The following is a 17,578-nucleotide window of genomic DNA, read 5'->3' as shown; positions in this document are numbered from 1 at the left end:
TGTGCATTTAAAAAAATGCTATTGTATTACTACTGCATTAACAGACTAGAGTATCGTGTACACAAAACCATTATGTGCACTGGGAAACCACAAACGTGATTGTGGACTCGCTTTAATACGATACTTGCTTTGCTGCTGCGGTCTGGAACCAAACCCACAGTATCTCCGAGGTATGCTCGTATTTAAGGTGTTTTCTGGAAGACAGATACTGCATTTTCACTTCTTCCCATCAGACTTCTCCCCTCATTTTCAGTTACTCTAACAGTAGAAAGCAGGAAACAAAATGAGCAAAAAACCCCATCCACTGAATAGCAGTTATCTGGGGTTGACTGGCAAAGCAACTTCGGCTAACAGGACTGTTCCCTACCGTGACGTTTGTCAACATCACGTATCATAAAGCATTTCCAAGCCAAACCTGTGTTGTTAAACATTGAGCTCTCTCCTGAAACTGAGGCCATAAATGACCAGATTATGAAAAGTGACAGTGAGTAAAGAAGAAAGTCATTGTTCTTCCTACTCATCATGCAAGACCTTCATTCGAAAAATGACCCACCATTTAGCCTCTCCCCATCCCTCCAAAACCAAAAATTTCACAGCATTATCTTTGCTGCCTATCTGGTTTGCACTGGGAAGGAGCATGACCCCTCCCGGCCACAATAAGGTGAAAGCTGGAGTGCCAGTGGAAAGCAGGAGAAGGGGCTCTGGGAGCACGGAAAGAAGGCTTGGGGCGTCTGCGTCCACAGCAGTGAGCGGCACGTGTACGGATGCTCGTGAGGCCCAGAGAGCTGGCCGGCATGCCAGCAGTGAGGGGAAAAGGTGAAGGCCATGGGGCTGGGCCAAGATCAGGCACCATGACACCACAACACGCTCGAGGGCTTCCTCATCCCGGCTCTCCCATTCACTGCTCACACCAAATAACCTGCTTTTCGCATCCACATGTCACAAAGAATTACTGATCCGCTGATGGACTTCAGGGTGGCACAGGACATTTGCACAGCCTCAAAGTATCCCTCTCAAATTTACTAATTATGGTGAACATTTCAACCTAGGGTTACACCTTCTTTTAGGACAGGGAGCTGAAGTCCCCTCCCCAGGTGGGGGCTGCACGTAGGGACTCACTTCCAGGGAACAGAGCTAACCCCTCCTTAGCCCAGTGGTCCAGGTCAATGTCGTCAGTGATGACATCATGGCGCTGCTGTGAGCAAGAGGGTCCTTCATCTCCATGAAATTCTCCCCCCAGATCCATAAGCTCAGTCTAATTAGGCAAATCCAAATTGAGAACGTTTCACAGAAACATCCACCTGCATGCTCTCGATGTCTCTCATGCGCAGGCCAGAACCATTCCCCTCCAGATGTTTCCAGTGACTCCTGGTGTGCACAGGGCTTTTTAAAGGTTTTTTTTTTTTTTTTTTTTTAAGATTTTATTTATTTATTTGAGAGAGAATGAGACAGAGAGAGCATGAGAGTAGGGAGGGTCAGAGGGAGAAGCAGACTCCCTGCTGAGCAAGGAGCCCGATGCGGGACTCGATCCTGGGACTCCAGGATCATGACCTGAGCCGAAGGCAGTCGCTTAACCAACTGAGCCACCCAGGCGCCCTGCACAGGGCTTTTTAGAACCACGTCGCTTACGTGAGGTTAACGTCAGGCAAAGATAGCTATTTATTGCACCTGGCAGGCTATATTAACATACCTCACTTCCTCCAGTCCCAACCCTGCGCCCCAACAGGGAAGCCACACAATAGAATGTTCTGCAAACACGGTCCAAGTTTCTTCAGCCCCTGGTAGCGTGCCATCAACCTCAGGAGAGCTTTCCTGGACACAGTGCATGCCTTTTTTAGGGAACGCGAGCTCACTGTGCTGGCAACGTGCGGCGCAACCCGATCATCCACATGCTGTCCAACGAAATCAAAGCCCCATCCCCAGGATCGTTCAGAGATTTTTTCCAAGTGCACACATAGCACAAAAAGTCACTGGAGAAGCACAAGAAAGAAAAGGTCACAAAAGAAGGACCTGGAAAGAGGGAGCAATTATCAGATAATCCGGAGGGGGGTCAGAAAGCCGTCTGCTCGACCGCTCCTTCTAGGTCCTGTTACGTGAGAGGGAGACAGGGGTGCTCACTATGCTGGCCCCAAAATGCACACTTCAGAGACTCGATGCCTGGCCGAGCCAGATCCTGCCCTCCATGGCTTTCTGCTAAATCTCATTTGCACATAGGTGACCACTGATGATCGCTGAAATCTTGCTCTAGTCTCAGAAGAAAATGAACTGTCCAATGTGACTGAAGTCAGGCTAATGCTGTCCGTCTGTCCGTCCATCCGTCGTCCATCCATCTCTCTGCTCGCTCACTCACCAGAACCCAGAGGCTGCCCCTCGGGGGAGGGGGCGGCTATTCCGGGCTCTTGTCTGGGGAGGGGGGAGGCCTCTCAGGAGGGGAGCTCCTCTATGGCAGCCTCGCCAGCCGGAAGGGCATGACAACACTCATATTTGTGACTGGAATGAGTCATCCAGTCCCCAGGCACGTGAGCAGGAAAAAGCCACACTGTTCAAACAGGAACACTAGCGTCACGGCCATTCCCGAGCTCTGGAAGCAGACCCAGCAGTAGCAACAGCTCACGTACGGCAGCCCCCTTAATCTTCAGCGTGCATCAGAACCCCCGGGGGGCTCTTCCGAGCACAGATGGCCCGGCTCGCCCCCAGGGCTCTGGTGCAGTGGGATGGATGCCGAGAAGCAGCATTTCTAACGCCTTCCGAGTGCTGTGGGCACTGTGTCCGGAGGCCCCATTTTGAGGACCATTGATCTGAGGTACAATCAACCGCCTTCAATTCCAGCCCAACGTGCTTTGTTTTCTCAAAGTTGGTCAAGTAACTCAACAGCCACCTTACTTCAGAGAGGCTACTGGAAACGTCCCTATCTGAGTGACTAGAACCATCTAGGTGATACGCTGCCCTGATTCCACCCCATGAGGGACCAGTGGTTAGCAGGAGAAGGCACAGAGCCAAATAGACGCCATTTACTGCAACGTCCAAATAAAGGTTGAAGAGTCCAGGGTCTTCCTTTGCTCTTGAGGAAAGGCTTGATTCAGCGATGCCCTTTTGTAAGGGACAGGACTCTGAAAGTACAAAGAATAGAAGCTGCTCTCCCATGGATGGGGTCTTGTCACACTTATGCCTTCCAGCACAATGCGGGCTGCACACTGGGTCAGACCACAGGGAAACTGAGGCATGAAGAGATTTCAGTGAAGGCTGGAGAAGGCCTGGGCCCTTGCTGCCCCCCCAGCCCTCCCTGAAGAGCCTGGAATGTGGGGGGTCTGTGGTCGTCATGGTGATGGTGACCCCAGTCTGCTTCCTCCTTGCCTCCACAAGGACCTGAAAGAATCAGGGGTCTGGAGGCCCAGAGAAGGACCTCCTGCAGATAGCGGCTCCTGCCCTCCCCCCCAACAACTCTACCTCCCACCTTCCCTGACTCCCACACTAGGCTTGCACCTGCTTCCTCCCCTACTTTTAGAAGAAAGCAACACACCACCAAAAAAGAAATAGAGAGTGCTCTGCGTAAAGAAAAATGCACAGCTCCCGAGGTTAATCTGCTCCAAGTTCAGAAGCAGCTACAAACCAGCACAAAACATCTAAGTGTTAAGAATCTTTTCTACACTTTTCTGACAGTAATACCACTGCCACCTTACATTTGCAAAGCCCTTGAGGCTCTGCGTGCATGATCTCAACTATTTTCTCACTTGTGCCTCATGCAAATGCTGTGAGACAGGCAGCAGGTGGTATCTCTCCTTATGGTTAAGGAGGCCAACTGAGCGGGGCTTGTCTCTGGGCACCCGACCCCCACCCACTTCCCTAGTCAGGCAGCTCAGAGTCTGGAGCCTGGAGCCTGGAGCTGGAGCCTGGAGTAGAGCCCAGAGCCTAAAACCTAGAACCGAAGCCTGGAGCCTGGAGCAGGGCCTGGAGCTGAGGGCGGGAGCCAAGCCTCTGTCTGTCAGTCTGGATCTCTGTAAATGTGGGTGGGTGACAGGCAGGGGGCCACTGAACACACACGGTCGGTGGCCAGAATGACCTCCTGCCTTGTTTCAGAGGGGGTTGTGTGAGGAGACATGGGCGCCTTGGTGAGCGGCAGGAGTCCCTGTCCCAAGCATCGTGTGTGTATCCCCTCATCTGGTCCTCACAACCACAAATCATCACCGCCACTTTACAGGTGGGAACACCGAGGGGCCACGTGGCTTGTCCAAGGTGGCAAAAGCAGTAAATGGTGACACCAGGCCTCAGACCCAGGTCTTCTGACTGAGAGTCCAACCCTGACCCTCTAGGCTGTATTTTCTTAAGGGTGTGCAAAATATCTCTCATCATGGGCATCAGGAGGAAAATTTATTTCCCTGGTTTTTTTTTTTAGGCTTCCCCACACTGCCATCCATTACTGAAAGTAGCTATCGTGCCAAGGGAAACCCAAAAGCAACTAACACAGCCCCGGCCTCGGCCGCACAGGTCGGCGTGACATCCGGGACAACTGTGGTTTGTGGGTGGTACTGGCCTTTTGCTGATGAATTCTGACGAGGTTATCGGTATGAAGACGGAACGATTCTATCTCCTGATCTCTTGTGACAGTGGATGAGGTTTCAGGAGTTAGAAAGAGTCGTCAGTGAAAGCCACTCCATGTAATCCATGCGTGAATTCTGACAAAAGTAGCTCCAACCACTTGGAAGAAAAATCCCACATTCAAAGGTTTTCATATCAGTACGAAGACCAGTCACCACCACACTGCTGAGGAATTTCCCTTTCTGCTTCGACCTGCATTCACTCAGCAGGTGGTTTTCAAGTGGCTCCTACATGCTGGGCTCGGGGGTCCCCCGGCCACGGGGCCTGGCGCAGCCCCCGAGAGCGTCCCCCTCTGACTGGAGACTGGAGCTGCTAAAGGAAAGCGTGGCCCAGAGGATAGAAGTGTGACAGGAGGCGAAGGAGCGGGGGACCGTACTGTCACCTCAGGCCCCGCGTGGGAGCTGTGCAGGCCTGAGACTTCCCAGGAGAAGGCAGAGCCAGCCGGGTGAGGGTGGAGGGGACTGAGCGCTCCCAGAGGAGGCCCAGACCTCGGCAACCGACATGCCTCATCTCACGAGGCCCCCAGCCACCCCGTCTTCATCCTACAGCTGAGGAACTGAAGCTTCAAGCCAGCGAAGGCCCACATCCCAGAGCCCCTGAGCAGCAGAGCTGGCCTGCTTCTATGTCTCCTGAAGAGATAAACCATCCACAGCAAACACAGCACAGGAGTAAGGAAGGAGGCCTGATGGTGTCTGTGAAATCCAGTAACTCAGAATTTTAAAAAGCTGGATATAAAACTGGATAAACAGAATTAGTTATAACTGTATCATTGATGGCATATTATTACGTGCATCAAAAAAGAGACAACAGGCCCAAAATGGAGTCACTTGTGCTAAGCCCCACGTCGGCAAACCAAGACTTAGAAGCCCACCTAACTGCAGTTTCAGTGCCTCCCAGGAGTGTAACCTTAGCTGGTCAGGCTGGAGTTACCAGGGAGGTGACCTGCCAGCCAGTTCCCTGCCGTCCCCACACGGAGGAGGTCTTGACTGAAACAATCCACTCTTCGCCAGAGACTTCCTTTCCCTGCCCCTCTGGCCCAGACAAGACTTCATTTCCTTCCGCTCTGAGGGGCTCCCTTTACTTCTAGACGGGATGCTGCCCATTCATGGATCACTGAATGAAGCCGATCAGGTCTTCACATTTACTCCGTTGGATTTTAGTTTTTAACATATGTGATGCTCTTACCTGTTACACTTTTCTATGTGACATCATTTTAACAAGCCAGTAATCAGACAGTCTAGGGTATGGCCTGCCAAACTGCAAGGCAATGCCCCCACTCTGTCCTCCACTCTATATAATTATGAACCACCATGTTCTATTTAGGAGAAGTTGGAAAAATGTTTAGGAAAGAAAGAACACACTAAAACAGTGACATTGTTCACACACAAAAAAACCCCCCCAAAAAATCCAAGCAAAAAAGATCTATTAAGCCAAAAGGAATCCTAAAGCTGAATTTTCAGTTATGGAGAGGGAGGGTACACAGCATGTTTTCCTTAACAAACTGCACATCACAATGGAAGCCAGGGGTCTAAGCCATGGAGGGGAATATGACCGGCACAGAACATTGTCATGGTTAAGTCACTCCTCTCTCACCCCTGCAGCCTGAGGGGGACACACATGCCCTGGGGCCAAGGGCCTGTCCAGGACAGGCCTGTCCTGTCCCGATGCTCAGCTGTACCTGTGCTCTGGATGCTAAGAAAGCCATGGAGAGGGCGGAGGGAAGGAGAGGGCTGGGACAGCGCCCATTTTTACACTCTGTCACTGGGAGGGAAGGGAGAGGTGGTCTGCATGCCACCTTCTCAGGGACAAGCGTCTGGGCACCAGGCAGGGACCCTGCACAGGACCACCCACGGTCTAGTGGTCTATTTTAAGAAGTTCAGCTGTGAACAGCAAAGCAACATACTTTTTAGGAAATATGGGGACACTTTTAATCCTATGGAAATGTGCTGTCATGCCCCCTTCTATCTGAGGGGCTCCGGGGGGGACTCTGGAGTCCTGATGGGCTGCCAGCATCCCCCCCCCATAAGGTTTCCCTCTTCCCTCAGCAGAGGAACAGCTGTGCCCACGGACAGAGCTGCACAAAGTTCCCATTTGTGGGGCCACAGTGAGTGGCGCAGTGGTGGGAAAAGGGAAGGGGAGCTTCTCCATGGGGCCTTCTCGTCCCCGGCAGCATCTGCCAATGTCTGGAGCATTTCGGTTGTCACTCTCGGGTAGAAGCCAGGGAGGCTGTTAAATCTCCTACAAGGCACAGGACGGCCCCCCAGCAGAGAGGGATCCCTCCGAATGTCCGCGGTGTGGAGGCTGGGAGTCCCTGACGCACAGGACGAGTAACAGGAAGGCCGCGTGACCACCGCTCCCCTGCGACCTTCTGAGAGGTCAGAGAAGCCTGGAGATAAACCCTACAGGACAAGGCCCGGGTGGGGGGCCCGTGGCCTCCAGCATGTGGACCACAGGCCCCGAGGCCAGGCTGCCTGATGATGAGGCAGCCAGAAAAGTCTGGTGGCGTCTTACTCTGGATTCTTAAATTCAAGGCCAAGAAGCAAAAGTGCCGTTGAAAACAGAGGGCCTGTCCCGTCCCGATGCTCAGCTGTACCTGTGCTCTGGATGCTAAGAAAGCCACGGGACCCTGAAGGTGCACATGGAGCTGAGGTTGCCACAGTCCATGCGCTCACTCGGCGTCCATCTAGCCAGTCCCAGGGCCGTGGCCGCCCCCTGCACACGGGCACTGTCCCCCCTGGGGCACATCCTGGCCAGTCAGGCGGTGCTGCGGTCTCTCTCTGGAGGTGGACCCAGCCCCCAGGAGGCAGGGGACCCCAGGGTTCAGTTAGCGCCCACATGGACCAGGCCGCCAGCATTGCGTTTCCCAGGCACCACCCATTACCCGAACCCCCCCGGGGAATACAAAGGAAAGGAGGCTCGGATACACTGATACGATACCCCCTGTGGTCCCCCAACTTCAGAAGGCTGATGGTGCTCCTTCCACGGACCGCACGTGTCCCCAGGCTGGACTGGGTCTCCTCCCTCTGATGCTCGGCCCTGCTCTGGATGATGGAACACACCTCTGTCACGGCATATTTCAGCAAAGAAGAAATCATTGCTCTAAAGCGGGGCTGCCCATCTGGTGGCCACGAGCCATAAGTGGCTATTTAAATTTAAATGAATTAAAATTAAATAAAATTTAAGATGCAAGGGGCGCCTGGGTGGCTCCGTGCTCGGTTGAGCGTCTGGATCCTGATTTCAGCTCAGGTCTCAGTGTTGTGGGATCGAGCCCGTGTTGGGCTCTGTGCTCAGCGTGGAGTCTGTTTTTCTCTCTCTCTCTCCCTCTGCCCCTCCCCCTGCTCATGCTCGCTCTCTCTCAAGTAAATAAATAAATAAAATCTTAAAAAAAAATTTAAGATGCATTTCTCAGGTGCTCTGCAGCCACACAGGGCTGGCGGCCACCACAACATGCAGCGGGGAGAGGACTGCCGTCACCGCCGAAGGTCCTACTAACCAGCACCATTCTGGATGATTTTAGACATATCTGGGATCATTTAAAGCAGTATCTTAGGGAATCCGGGGTGGAGACATGTCAGCTGTTCAGTCAGCATGGAAATCCCATCTCTCTGTCAACCTGGAAAACTCCCCATCCTCCCCTATGCCTAAGGGATCTCATAAAAGGAGGCGAAAAATAAAAATAAATCAAGGGGAATGGTAAAAAAAAAAAAAAAAAAAGGGTAAACTTATGAGATGGAGCTTAAAAGCAAAACAAAAACCTTAGATCTCCTGGTTCTTTTAGGTTTAACTATTCTCATGACCACTGTGTGATTTTTCATTTACCCCCTGAAGCCAAGAAGTGGGTAGAAGCACTGCAATATAATACTCCAGCGAACGGCTCTGGCTCTTACATACTTGCTGATCCGAGAGTTTACCCACTGCCAAGACCATATCACATTCTGCCTACCTAAACTCTCCAGGTATTTTATGTTTGTTTTATATCTCAGATCTTAGAGAATTTTCCTAACAAATAAGTGAATTATCCCTGATGCGTGAAGCTATGAAAATTTTATTTTTTATAACTCCCTTTGTTTGCTCACCTAATTTGATATTCTATTCCACTCTCAATGAAAGAATATCATAATGACCGGTTCCCTTGTCTGGGCTGTATGGACATTAGAGATTATTTTGTGCTGGTATAAATCTCAGATTAATTTTTGGCAGTCTTCTCAATTCCACCACTTCCTTAGGCGAAAGTAGAATTCTATCTGTAGGCACCAAATTAGAGAGGTTTGGCTTGCCAGCATTAAGCAATATTCCCTTCCAACACTGAAGCAGTCCAGGGCATTGACCTGGCAGATGGGGGACCTGGGTTCAGATCCAAGCTGTGTTCTTGTCCCCTGAGGAGGTAGTGAATGTACCAGCACTTGAGCCACCCTAATGCACCCCTGGTGCCGTCCTGCTTGCGTCCTGTGGCACCTCCCCTCCTGGCCTTTGACCAAATTGTTCTCATAGTGTTTTAGTGCCTCATTCTCAGAGCTGAATGGACAGCCGAGGATCACCACGCACCTGGGAGAGGTCAAGATGAAAGACAGAGGCTGCCGCAGACAAAGGACAAAAAGAAACAGACCATAGTACAGGGGGCAAAAGAAAAGTTTTGGAGAAAACAACAACAACAAATTAATATCCTCAGAATGACAAGAAAAGGAACCACATTTGTGAATCAGAGAGAATGCCAGAAAAAAGGAACAAAGAATAACAACCAAAAAACCCCCCCACCTTTTAGAAATTAAATACAGAACAGATAAGTTTAACAGAAGGCGTGGAAGATAAAGGTGAGTTATCTCCTGTAAAGCATCACCAAGAGAAGAAATTTAGAGAACTGGAATGAAAAGAAAGTTATTCCCAGCAAAGGAAATGCTGTAAAAGAGAGCAGAGGAAATGGTGGGGAGGGGAAAATTCAGAAAACTTCCCAGAACTTTAGGATACATGTTTTCGGACCCAATGACCCCAATGAATGCTCAATAAATGGAAAATAACCCATCCAAAAGATCAAGAGAAGGTCCTAAGAGCTACTACAGAGTAAAAGCAGAGATTATACAAGATACACAATGCATCAAAATTCTCAAAGCAATCCTGAAGGCTGGAATAAAGTGGAAAAAGATGCCTTAAAATTGTGGTAGAAAATAGCTTTAAATTTTACTTTCTTGATCACTGTTAGTTTATTTTATTGAAGACGCAATTCGGTCACATGGTTCAATATCCAAAGAGCATCAGGGCTCCTGGGTGGCTCAGTTGCTTGAGCGTCCTACTCTTGATTTCTGCTTAGGTCGTGATCTCAGTTTCGTGAACTAGAGCTCCACGCTCAGCAGGGAGTGTGTTTGAAATTCTCTCTCTCCCCCTGCCCCTCCGTCCCTCGCTCTCTTTCTCTAAAATAAATAAATAAATGTTAAAAAAAATATTCAAAGAGCATGAAAAGTGACACTTGATGAATCTGCTTCCACTCACACCCCACACTCTCCCAAGGTTTCTTTGTACAAATGCAGACAAATCAATGCCTTTCTCACAAAAGGGACAGCACGCGAGTTTTGTTTTCTGCACCTTGCTTCTTTCAGTCAATAATACATGCTGGAAATCATTTCAAAGAATGCATAGAAATCTTTGTCATTCTTTGGAAAATTATTTTTAACCTAGAGCACTATAGTCAGCCAAACTATCAATCAAGCATGAGGGTAGAATCAAGACATTTTCAGACATGCAAACACTTGGAAAAGGCACTCTTTCTCAGGAAGCTACTGAAGGACATGCTCCAGCAAAATGAGAGAGTAATCCGAGGAAGAAGATGATATGGAATCTGGCAAAGAGGGATCCAACAATGACAGAAAAGTGGGGAACTCTCAGAATGGTGGCAAAGGGAAGGACAGCCGAAGTCCGGAGAGGGTCTAGAGAACAGACGTCCCCAGCGGTCCATATCCAGGAGGGGACGAAGGGGAAATGGTAGGCTGTCTGGTTTGCTGAATCACGCAGGAAATAGTACTGTGAGGGGTCCTGTTGAAAAGTTTTTGAAGAACTGGATGTGACCGATATGTAGACAGAAGAGCAATTGGGAAAAAAAAAAAAAATACAAGTCATGAACTCCAGGAAAGGCAGAACGCTGTCTGTCCAAGGACAGAAACGTCAGGGCGTGCTTCTGGACTCCGCAGCCACACCCCGTGTGACGTCCCCGTCACCACCTGCCTTGACAAGGCACCCGTCCTCATGCCGGGGTCTTTCCACGAAAGAGCTCATTTACCCTCATAAACACCCGTGGGAAGTGCACTCAAAACTTTCCCATCTTACCTACAGGACAACTGAGGCACGAAGCGGTGAAGCAACTTGCCCGAGGTCACAGAGCACATGGCGGGACCAGGGTCTGAACCCGGGAATCTGACCCTCCTAGCACCATACCCTGTACCGGTCTGTGGTTCTACTACAACATTACTGTGGTGTGCAGACGACGAGAGACAGAAGTGGGGGAGGGCCTGAGCGGGGCCCCATCCTCCCAGCCAGGACCTCCCAGCGGTCCGTGGCTACACTCGGGCGATCAATAGAGTACGCACGTGTATTATTTATAAACACGGAGCTAATTGCCAGATCGTTCAGGGTCTTGTCAGGCCATTAAGAACTTGGCCTTTGTGCAGTGATATGAGAAGCTGCTGGAGAGTTTTAATTAGAGAGGCGACATGAGCTGACATATTTTAAAGGATCACCCAGCTGCTGTGTGGAGAATGGCCTGAGAATGTGGGACAAGGGTAAAAACACGTATTACCTTAGTTAAATAAACATTACATTTTACAAGTCGAGAGAATGGAAAAAAAAAAAAAAAAAAACGGGGAGAGACGTAGCAAGGACAGATGAGTGTCAGCTTTCCCATGAACAGTCAAGCCCGGTGGCCAGAGGTCAGCTGGGGACAACAGTCCCAGAGATGGGAAGCAAGTCGGCTTGACTGCAGGACAGGGCCGGTAGCTGGGCCCTGGATGGAGCCAAGAGCTGGTCCAGGAAGTGGCAGCAGCCTGGGTGCTGAACGGGCACCTTCTTGGTTACCCTGGGCAAGTCCCGAGCACCTGTGAGCCCGCTTCTCTGTGTCAAACAGAGATACTCTCAGCTCCGCTGGTGGGACTTAATGTAATTATGGGGGGAAGCTTCTGGGGGCGCCTGGCACCCTACAGGCCCCCGAAGCTACCTCGGCTCCCACGTGCCCCCTTTCCAACCCCGTACCCTGACCAGGCTCACGCGTGACAGGCACCACTGGAACACAGGTCCCGATTTCTACCCGCCATGCCCCCTCTGCAGGCCACCCACATACAAATCACAGCCCCAGCCATGAAACCAGTGAATCATGAGGGTCACCCAGAAGGGGGACAGGGAGACAGACAGAAATAGCCGTGGGGCGGGGCCTGCACGCCATCGCCACCACAGGACTGTCCACAGCTGAGCTTCTGATTCCACCCCCACCAGAACCATCTTGTTGGGAATCACCGAGACGGCCCAAGGTCACCGGCGCCGCGTGCAGCTGCCCCCCGGCCCAGTCTCCGTGCGAGACACCCGCCGTGAGCGCCTTTGTCGTCATGTTCCCGGCGCTCATGATGGCGCACCAGGCTGTGCGAGTCTGTCCTGGGAAGGTGAGCTCGGGGAGGGCCTGACTGTGTTAGAACTGGGGGCAGGACAGCTCTTGCCACAGTGCTCGGCGTCTGACTCCCCTCACCCCTCCCCACTCCCGGGAAGAAGGGGGCGCGACAGTGTCCCCGCTCGCAAACCACTGACCACACCCGAGGACACCATCCTGGCCGTGGCCGCCACGTTTCGAGCTGGCGGCCCACCTCAGAAAAGCAACTTCACCTGGAGCTAAGGCCTGAGGGGGACAGCTCAGCCGTAGCAGCAAGGGCCTGCGCGGGTGAATGCTGCTCTTTGTCCTCTCACTGACGGCAGGCGATGGCGCCGGGACACCAGGAGTGGGCGTCATGCCAGCTATGGGCTCACTCCTGGGCTGCGCGATCCCAGAGGCGCCGGATCTGCCGGGAGCCAGAGCGAGGTGAAAGGGAGGCTCCAAGCTGCAGCCGCTTCCCCGAAGCCCTTCTGGAAAAGCACTTGGGTACCCACCCCCCCAGCTGGGCCCACAGACGCCTCGAGGCTTGAGGAGAAAGGAGACGGGTCCCTCAAGCCAAGCTGGCCTGTGAAGGCTATTTGGGAAGGGTGCGGTGAGGGGCAACATGAAAGGGGTTTGGGGATGAGAATGTCCTGTAGGTACAGGACCACCCAGAATGAAGCACGGGGTCGTCCGAAGTCGGGGTCCCCAGAGGCAGAGCCTGAGGCAGGGATGTGTCTGTGGCTCTATGTCCGGGGAGCACAGCCCGCAGAAGAGGGGTGAGGGGACAGCGGGGGCAGGGGCAGGAGGGGGCCTCCGCTGGAGTGCGCCCTCAGCCCCATCCCACAGGAGCTCTGGAGCCCGAACGGCACCAGAGTGGGTTCCAACTGGAAGCGAGCGGAGGGGACATTTTATATCCTCACACCCCTCAGGCAACAGCTGCAGGCTGCCCGGGGGGCGGGGGTGGGGCTGGGGTCACACCCCTCCCCCACAGCGACTCCTGGGTGGCCACGGGCGCTCACAGCCCAGGGAGTCAGCACCCGCTCACAGCGGGGAGCTGGGTGGGCACCATCGGCGCCCAAGGGACCGCCTCGCAGCGGGTGGGTCTTGGAGAGGCGGCCGTGGGGACAGTCGCGGGGAGGGCACTGTGCTGTGAGCAGGGAAGGGCATCGGACCCAGGGCCCGTGTGGCCACAGGGCACGACTCACTCACACCACTGGGAAAGGGCCCGCAAGTTCGTTCCTAAGACAGCCTGTGTGTTAGCACTATTTGTTAAAATGCTGTTGTCTCTCCATTTGAGAGGAATACTCTGAATTGCCTCAGGCATCGTGAGAGCAGGCTCATCTCCCTCGGTGGCCGAGCGCTGAATGAGCAATCTGGGATGCTACCAAAAATCTTGAGCCGAATGTTAAACACGGCGGGAGAGAAAAATATATCTGCTTTCAAAACACCTTTCGCCAGGGTGTGAGAAACACTGCTCACGCCTTCAGCGGCGATGAGCGTTTCCAAGTGCTTACTGGACCTTCTTCCTGACAACATCTTGCCCGAATTCCACCTCAGAAGCGAGTATCTGTGCTAATGCATCTACAGTGTTTTCAAGTTACAAGTCCATTTACTAAAAACCGGCTTCGGGTTAAACCACAGCGTAACTGCAGAAACAGGACTGTGTCAGCTTCCACCGGTCAGGGCATGCTTCTCGAGCCCTCCTTAGGGGCAGCTGAGCTCCCCTCCCAGCCCTGCCCACCCTCTCTCCCTCCTGCCCGGTGACCCTGCCCGTGGGCCCCAGGTCACCCCAGCCCAGAAGGCTCTGCTTATTCTCTAGAGGGCGCCTTACCGGACATCTGACCCATGTCCACCCACCCCCTGCCACCTTCTGAAACAGTCCCCAGTTTTCATTGAGTCCCCCTCACCTCCCCAAGGGCTTCAGAGGCAACAGCCAACTTCCCCCTTTTCCAGGATGGGCCTGATGGGTCACAAGGTAGGACTCCCCGGGCCTTGCACACCCTGGCCCAGGGACTGCTGTGGGCGGCTGAGTCAACAGTCCCGCTCACAGTTAGACTCGGGGGGTAGCCAGGGAGCCGCGTGGAGATTTGTCAGGGAAGATACTTCTAGCTCTCAAGAGAGAGACTGGGTGTGGGCTCATGGAGGGCAGTGTGGGAACACGGCAGACGCATGTCAGCCTGAAGGTGAGGCCACCCAAAGAGGACAGCGCAGCAGATCCAGCTGCAAGGTGCTATGGAGGGAAGCAGCCGCTGGTGGGGCTGGTGGCCAGGAATCCATGCTCCAGCCAACATATTTCCCCTTGTGGAGGCCAGTCCAGGTCAGCGTTTCTGTCACTTCAAAATAACTCAAAATGCCACTTCCTCCAGGAAGCCACTTCTGATTGCCATTCCTAGTCCCCTCAATAAACTGGAACTCTCTCATTTCCAAACTTTCAGGGCACAATATCCATGGCCTTTTACTATCAGATCTCTTCCTATCTTCTGCTCTCTTACTGATCTACAGGTCAGACCCCTTTCTGACCCAACTCTTCATGGGTGGATCCTCTTCAGGTCCATCTTTGAATCCCAGTCCCCCTAGCCCAGGTGTTTGGAGAGCACGGCATGCATCTGCTGAACCAATGAACAAATAAGAAGGTACTAAACTTAAGACAATTTTGTTAATTTTTATAAGAACTCAAGAACTCGACGGTGAACAGATACTTGCCATTTCAATCGTGATTCTAATTTTTACAGTTGGGAAATATAATTCAATTTGTGGTAAAACATAAAATGTTGCACCTGCTCCCTCCAACGTTATAGATACCTGCCACTTAGCACTTATAACAAGCCAATCTGTGGTTGGCTTTATCAGGAGGATAGGTGGCTGAGGCTCACATTTACCTGGTTACTCACTGTATGGATGCTAGTCATTTTCTTTAATCCTGACTGCCAAGGGGGATTTATTTCCCGCACTTTAGAGACAAGAGAACAGACACTCAGGGGGGTTGAATGACTCACTTCCCCAGGATCGCATCGCTCCTCCATGAGGTGTGTGCATTTTCATAGCCCAGGACTGACTCCCCAGTCTGAATCTGTCACTGCCTACTACCATCTCCCTGGCTGGGGGACAAGACCACGGGCTCCCAATCCTCGGGACCTCGAGGATGTCAACCCAGGGAGCATCCCTAGCCTTTGTTTCCGATCCAAACCAGTAGGTATGAGGTAGCTCATACCTCATACTTTGGGAGCTCTCATTCTTCTTGTTCCTTTGTCCATAAGCACCGACAGCAAGACGAGGCCCAGGGATCATCCGTCACCTCTGTCCTTCCAGAGAACACCTGTTTGGTCTTAGGGTCAAATTCATACCTAAGTGACTGTCCTCACAGGAGTGGGGATTATATTCAAGCTACTACATTTAGCCAATGTCTTTATTTAGCCCAATGTACTTTAAGTCCTGGTACTTCTTTTGTTAATTAGTGCAACACACTTCGGAGCACCTACTATATGCCTGACTGTGGAGCTCTGGGGAAACAAAAGAGAAAGATATCGGCTGCCTGGGTGTCACCTTCTACAGCGTGAGCAAATTATGCTGAGAAGAGGTGACTCCCACACCATGTGTAGGGAGAAGAGCTAGAGGAGCCAGATGGAGGCAGGGAGACTTTTGCCTGGGGTGATGGGGGAGGTCTCACAGAGGCCACCAATCTGCAGTGGGTTTTAAGGGATGTATGAGAGTTTGCCTGGAAAGCCCTTTTCTTTTCATACAGAGAAAAACCGAAGTCTTGATCCATTTCAATATTCAACAAATACTGATTGACAGCCCTATGTCCATAAAAGCAAAATCGAGTATTTGCAACTAAAAACACCTACGAACTGGTTATAGAGCGGACCTCAGTAAATAGCTGAATGACGCAACCAGAGCCCACAGCCTAAATGGCCTGGAAGTTTTTCCACCTGAGGACAGTGTGGTATGCAGAAGAACTCCACATCATATCGAACACGGAAGGGAGCTCACAAGGAGGGATGAGCTGCATCTGTATAGTTAGCACACACACGGGACACTGGAAAGGTACAAAAGGGTATGTGAGAAAAATCAGGCCTCCTTTGTCACTGGGGCCCAACGGGCTCCCCTTCCCCAGGAGCTGCCGCGGCCAATCCCGGGGTCAACTTTCCCTTGTCACCGGTTTATTTCACCTGAAGGTTGGATCCTTAGAGGGAAAGGCCCTTGTCCAGTGCGCACACAGTGCTCCTTTAATTTGCCACGCTTAAAGTTCACCACCAATCTTTCAAATAAACTGCCCAGAAAACTTGGATGAAAGCCCCTCAGTGCGCCTGGACCCGTTTCTCAGGCTCCCTCCAGAAACAAGATTCACAGTGACCCCAAGCTCATGCCCAAGCTGCACCTGCGTGACAATCGATGACCCATGGTCACAGACAAGAAACAGGCCATTTCGCCAGGGCCATGTGGCCTCCGGGGACTGTCCATGGCCTCCGGGGGGCGGCCTACTGCACCCCCACCAAGCGGCACCACACAGCGGGGCGCTCGCCCCGACCCCGCGGTCCCCCCCACCCCGCGCCGCCATCCCAGCTCCGCTCCCGGAGGGGGACACAGTGGCCCCAGGGAGCCGGGGCGTGGGGGAGGGGGTCAGCGTCTCCAGCCTGTCCCCAGGGGCCGGAGGACCGGTGTCTGGCCCGCCGACATCCCGCCGGGCCCGCGCCCCACCCCCCGCCCGCGCCGCTGGCGGACGGACAGAGCGACCGACCGACGCGCGACCGCTGCGGCGGCGCCCCCGCTCGCCCGCCGCCCGCCGGCCGCCCACCTCGCGCGCGATCTGGTTCAGCGCGTCGTCCTCTGCCGTCAGCCGCTCCCGGTTGGGGAGCCGCTTGCGCCCCGAGCCCTGCGTGCCCATGTCCATCCGCCGCGCCGCCCGCTGCTGCCGCGGGGCCCGCCGCTCCCGCCGCTCGCGCCGCTCGCGCCCCTCTCGGGCCGGCCCCGGCCCCGCTCCGCCCCTCCCTCCGCCGCGGCGTCATGGCGTCAGCGGGCGCGGGCCGGGGACGCGGGGACACGCCGGAGGGGGGCACGTAGGGCCGGGGGCGCGGCGACACGCCGGAGGGTGGAGGGGACACGGGGGCTGGGGCGCGGGGATACGTCGGAGCGGGAGACGCGGGGCCGGGGCGCCGGGGCCACGCAGGAGAGGGGGGACGCGGGGGCCCGGGCGCGGCGACACGCCGGAGCAGAGGGGACACAGGGGCGGGGGCAGGGGGACATGTTGGAGCAGGGGGGACACGGGTGCTGGGGCGCCGGGGACCTGCGGGGACTCCAGAAGATGTGGACAGGGGCGCGGGGACGTCTGAGGAGGGGACCTGCGGGGACCCCAGGGCTGGGGGCGCGGGGACGCCAGGT

At 53.5% G+C, this 17,578-nt stretch overlaps 1 protein-coding gene across 1 annotated transcript in view; it reads right to left on the bottom strand.

The window, feature by feature from the left end:
• LOC110570949 (leucine-rich repeat flightless-interacting protein 2) overlaps positions 1 to 17,162 on the bottom strand; it is a 149,171-nt gene extending 132,009 nt beyond the window's left edge. Inside the window, exon 1 of the mRNA XM_044913631.1 lies at positions 16,995 to 17,162. Coding sequence (XP_044769566.1) covers positions 16,995 to 17,090 — 96 coding nt within the window. The 5' untranslated portion in view covers positions 17,091 to 17,162. The remainder of the gene's footprint in view (positions 1 to 16,994) is intronic.
• Positions 17,163 to 17,578: the final 416 nt, after the last annotated feature.

This window comes from Neomonachus schauinslandi, chromosome 3, assembly GCF_002201575.2.
Source record: "Neomonachus schauinslandi chromosome 3, ASM220157v2, whole genome shotgun sequence".
NCBI lineage: Eukaryota > Metazoa > Chordata > Mammalia > Carnivora > Phocidae > Neomonachus > Neomonachus schauinslandi.
Note: the sequence above shows the minus strand (reverse complement) of the source record. Positions and strands in the feature narration are given on the sequence as shown.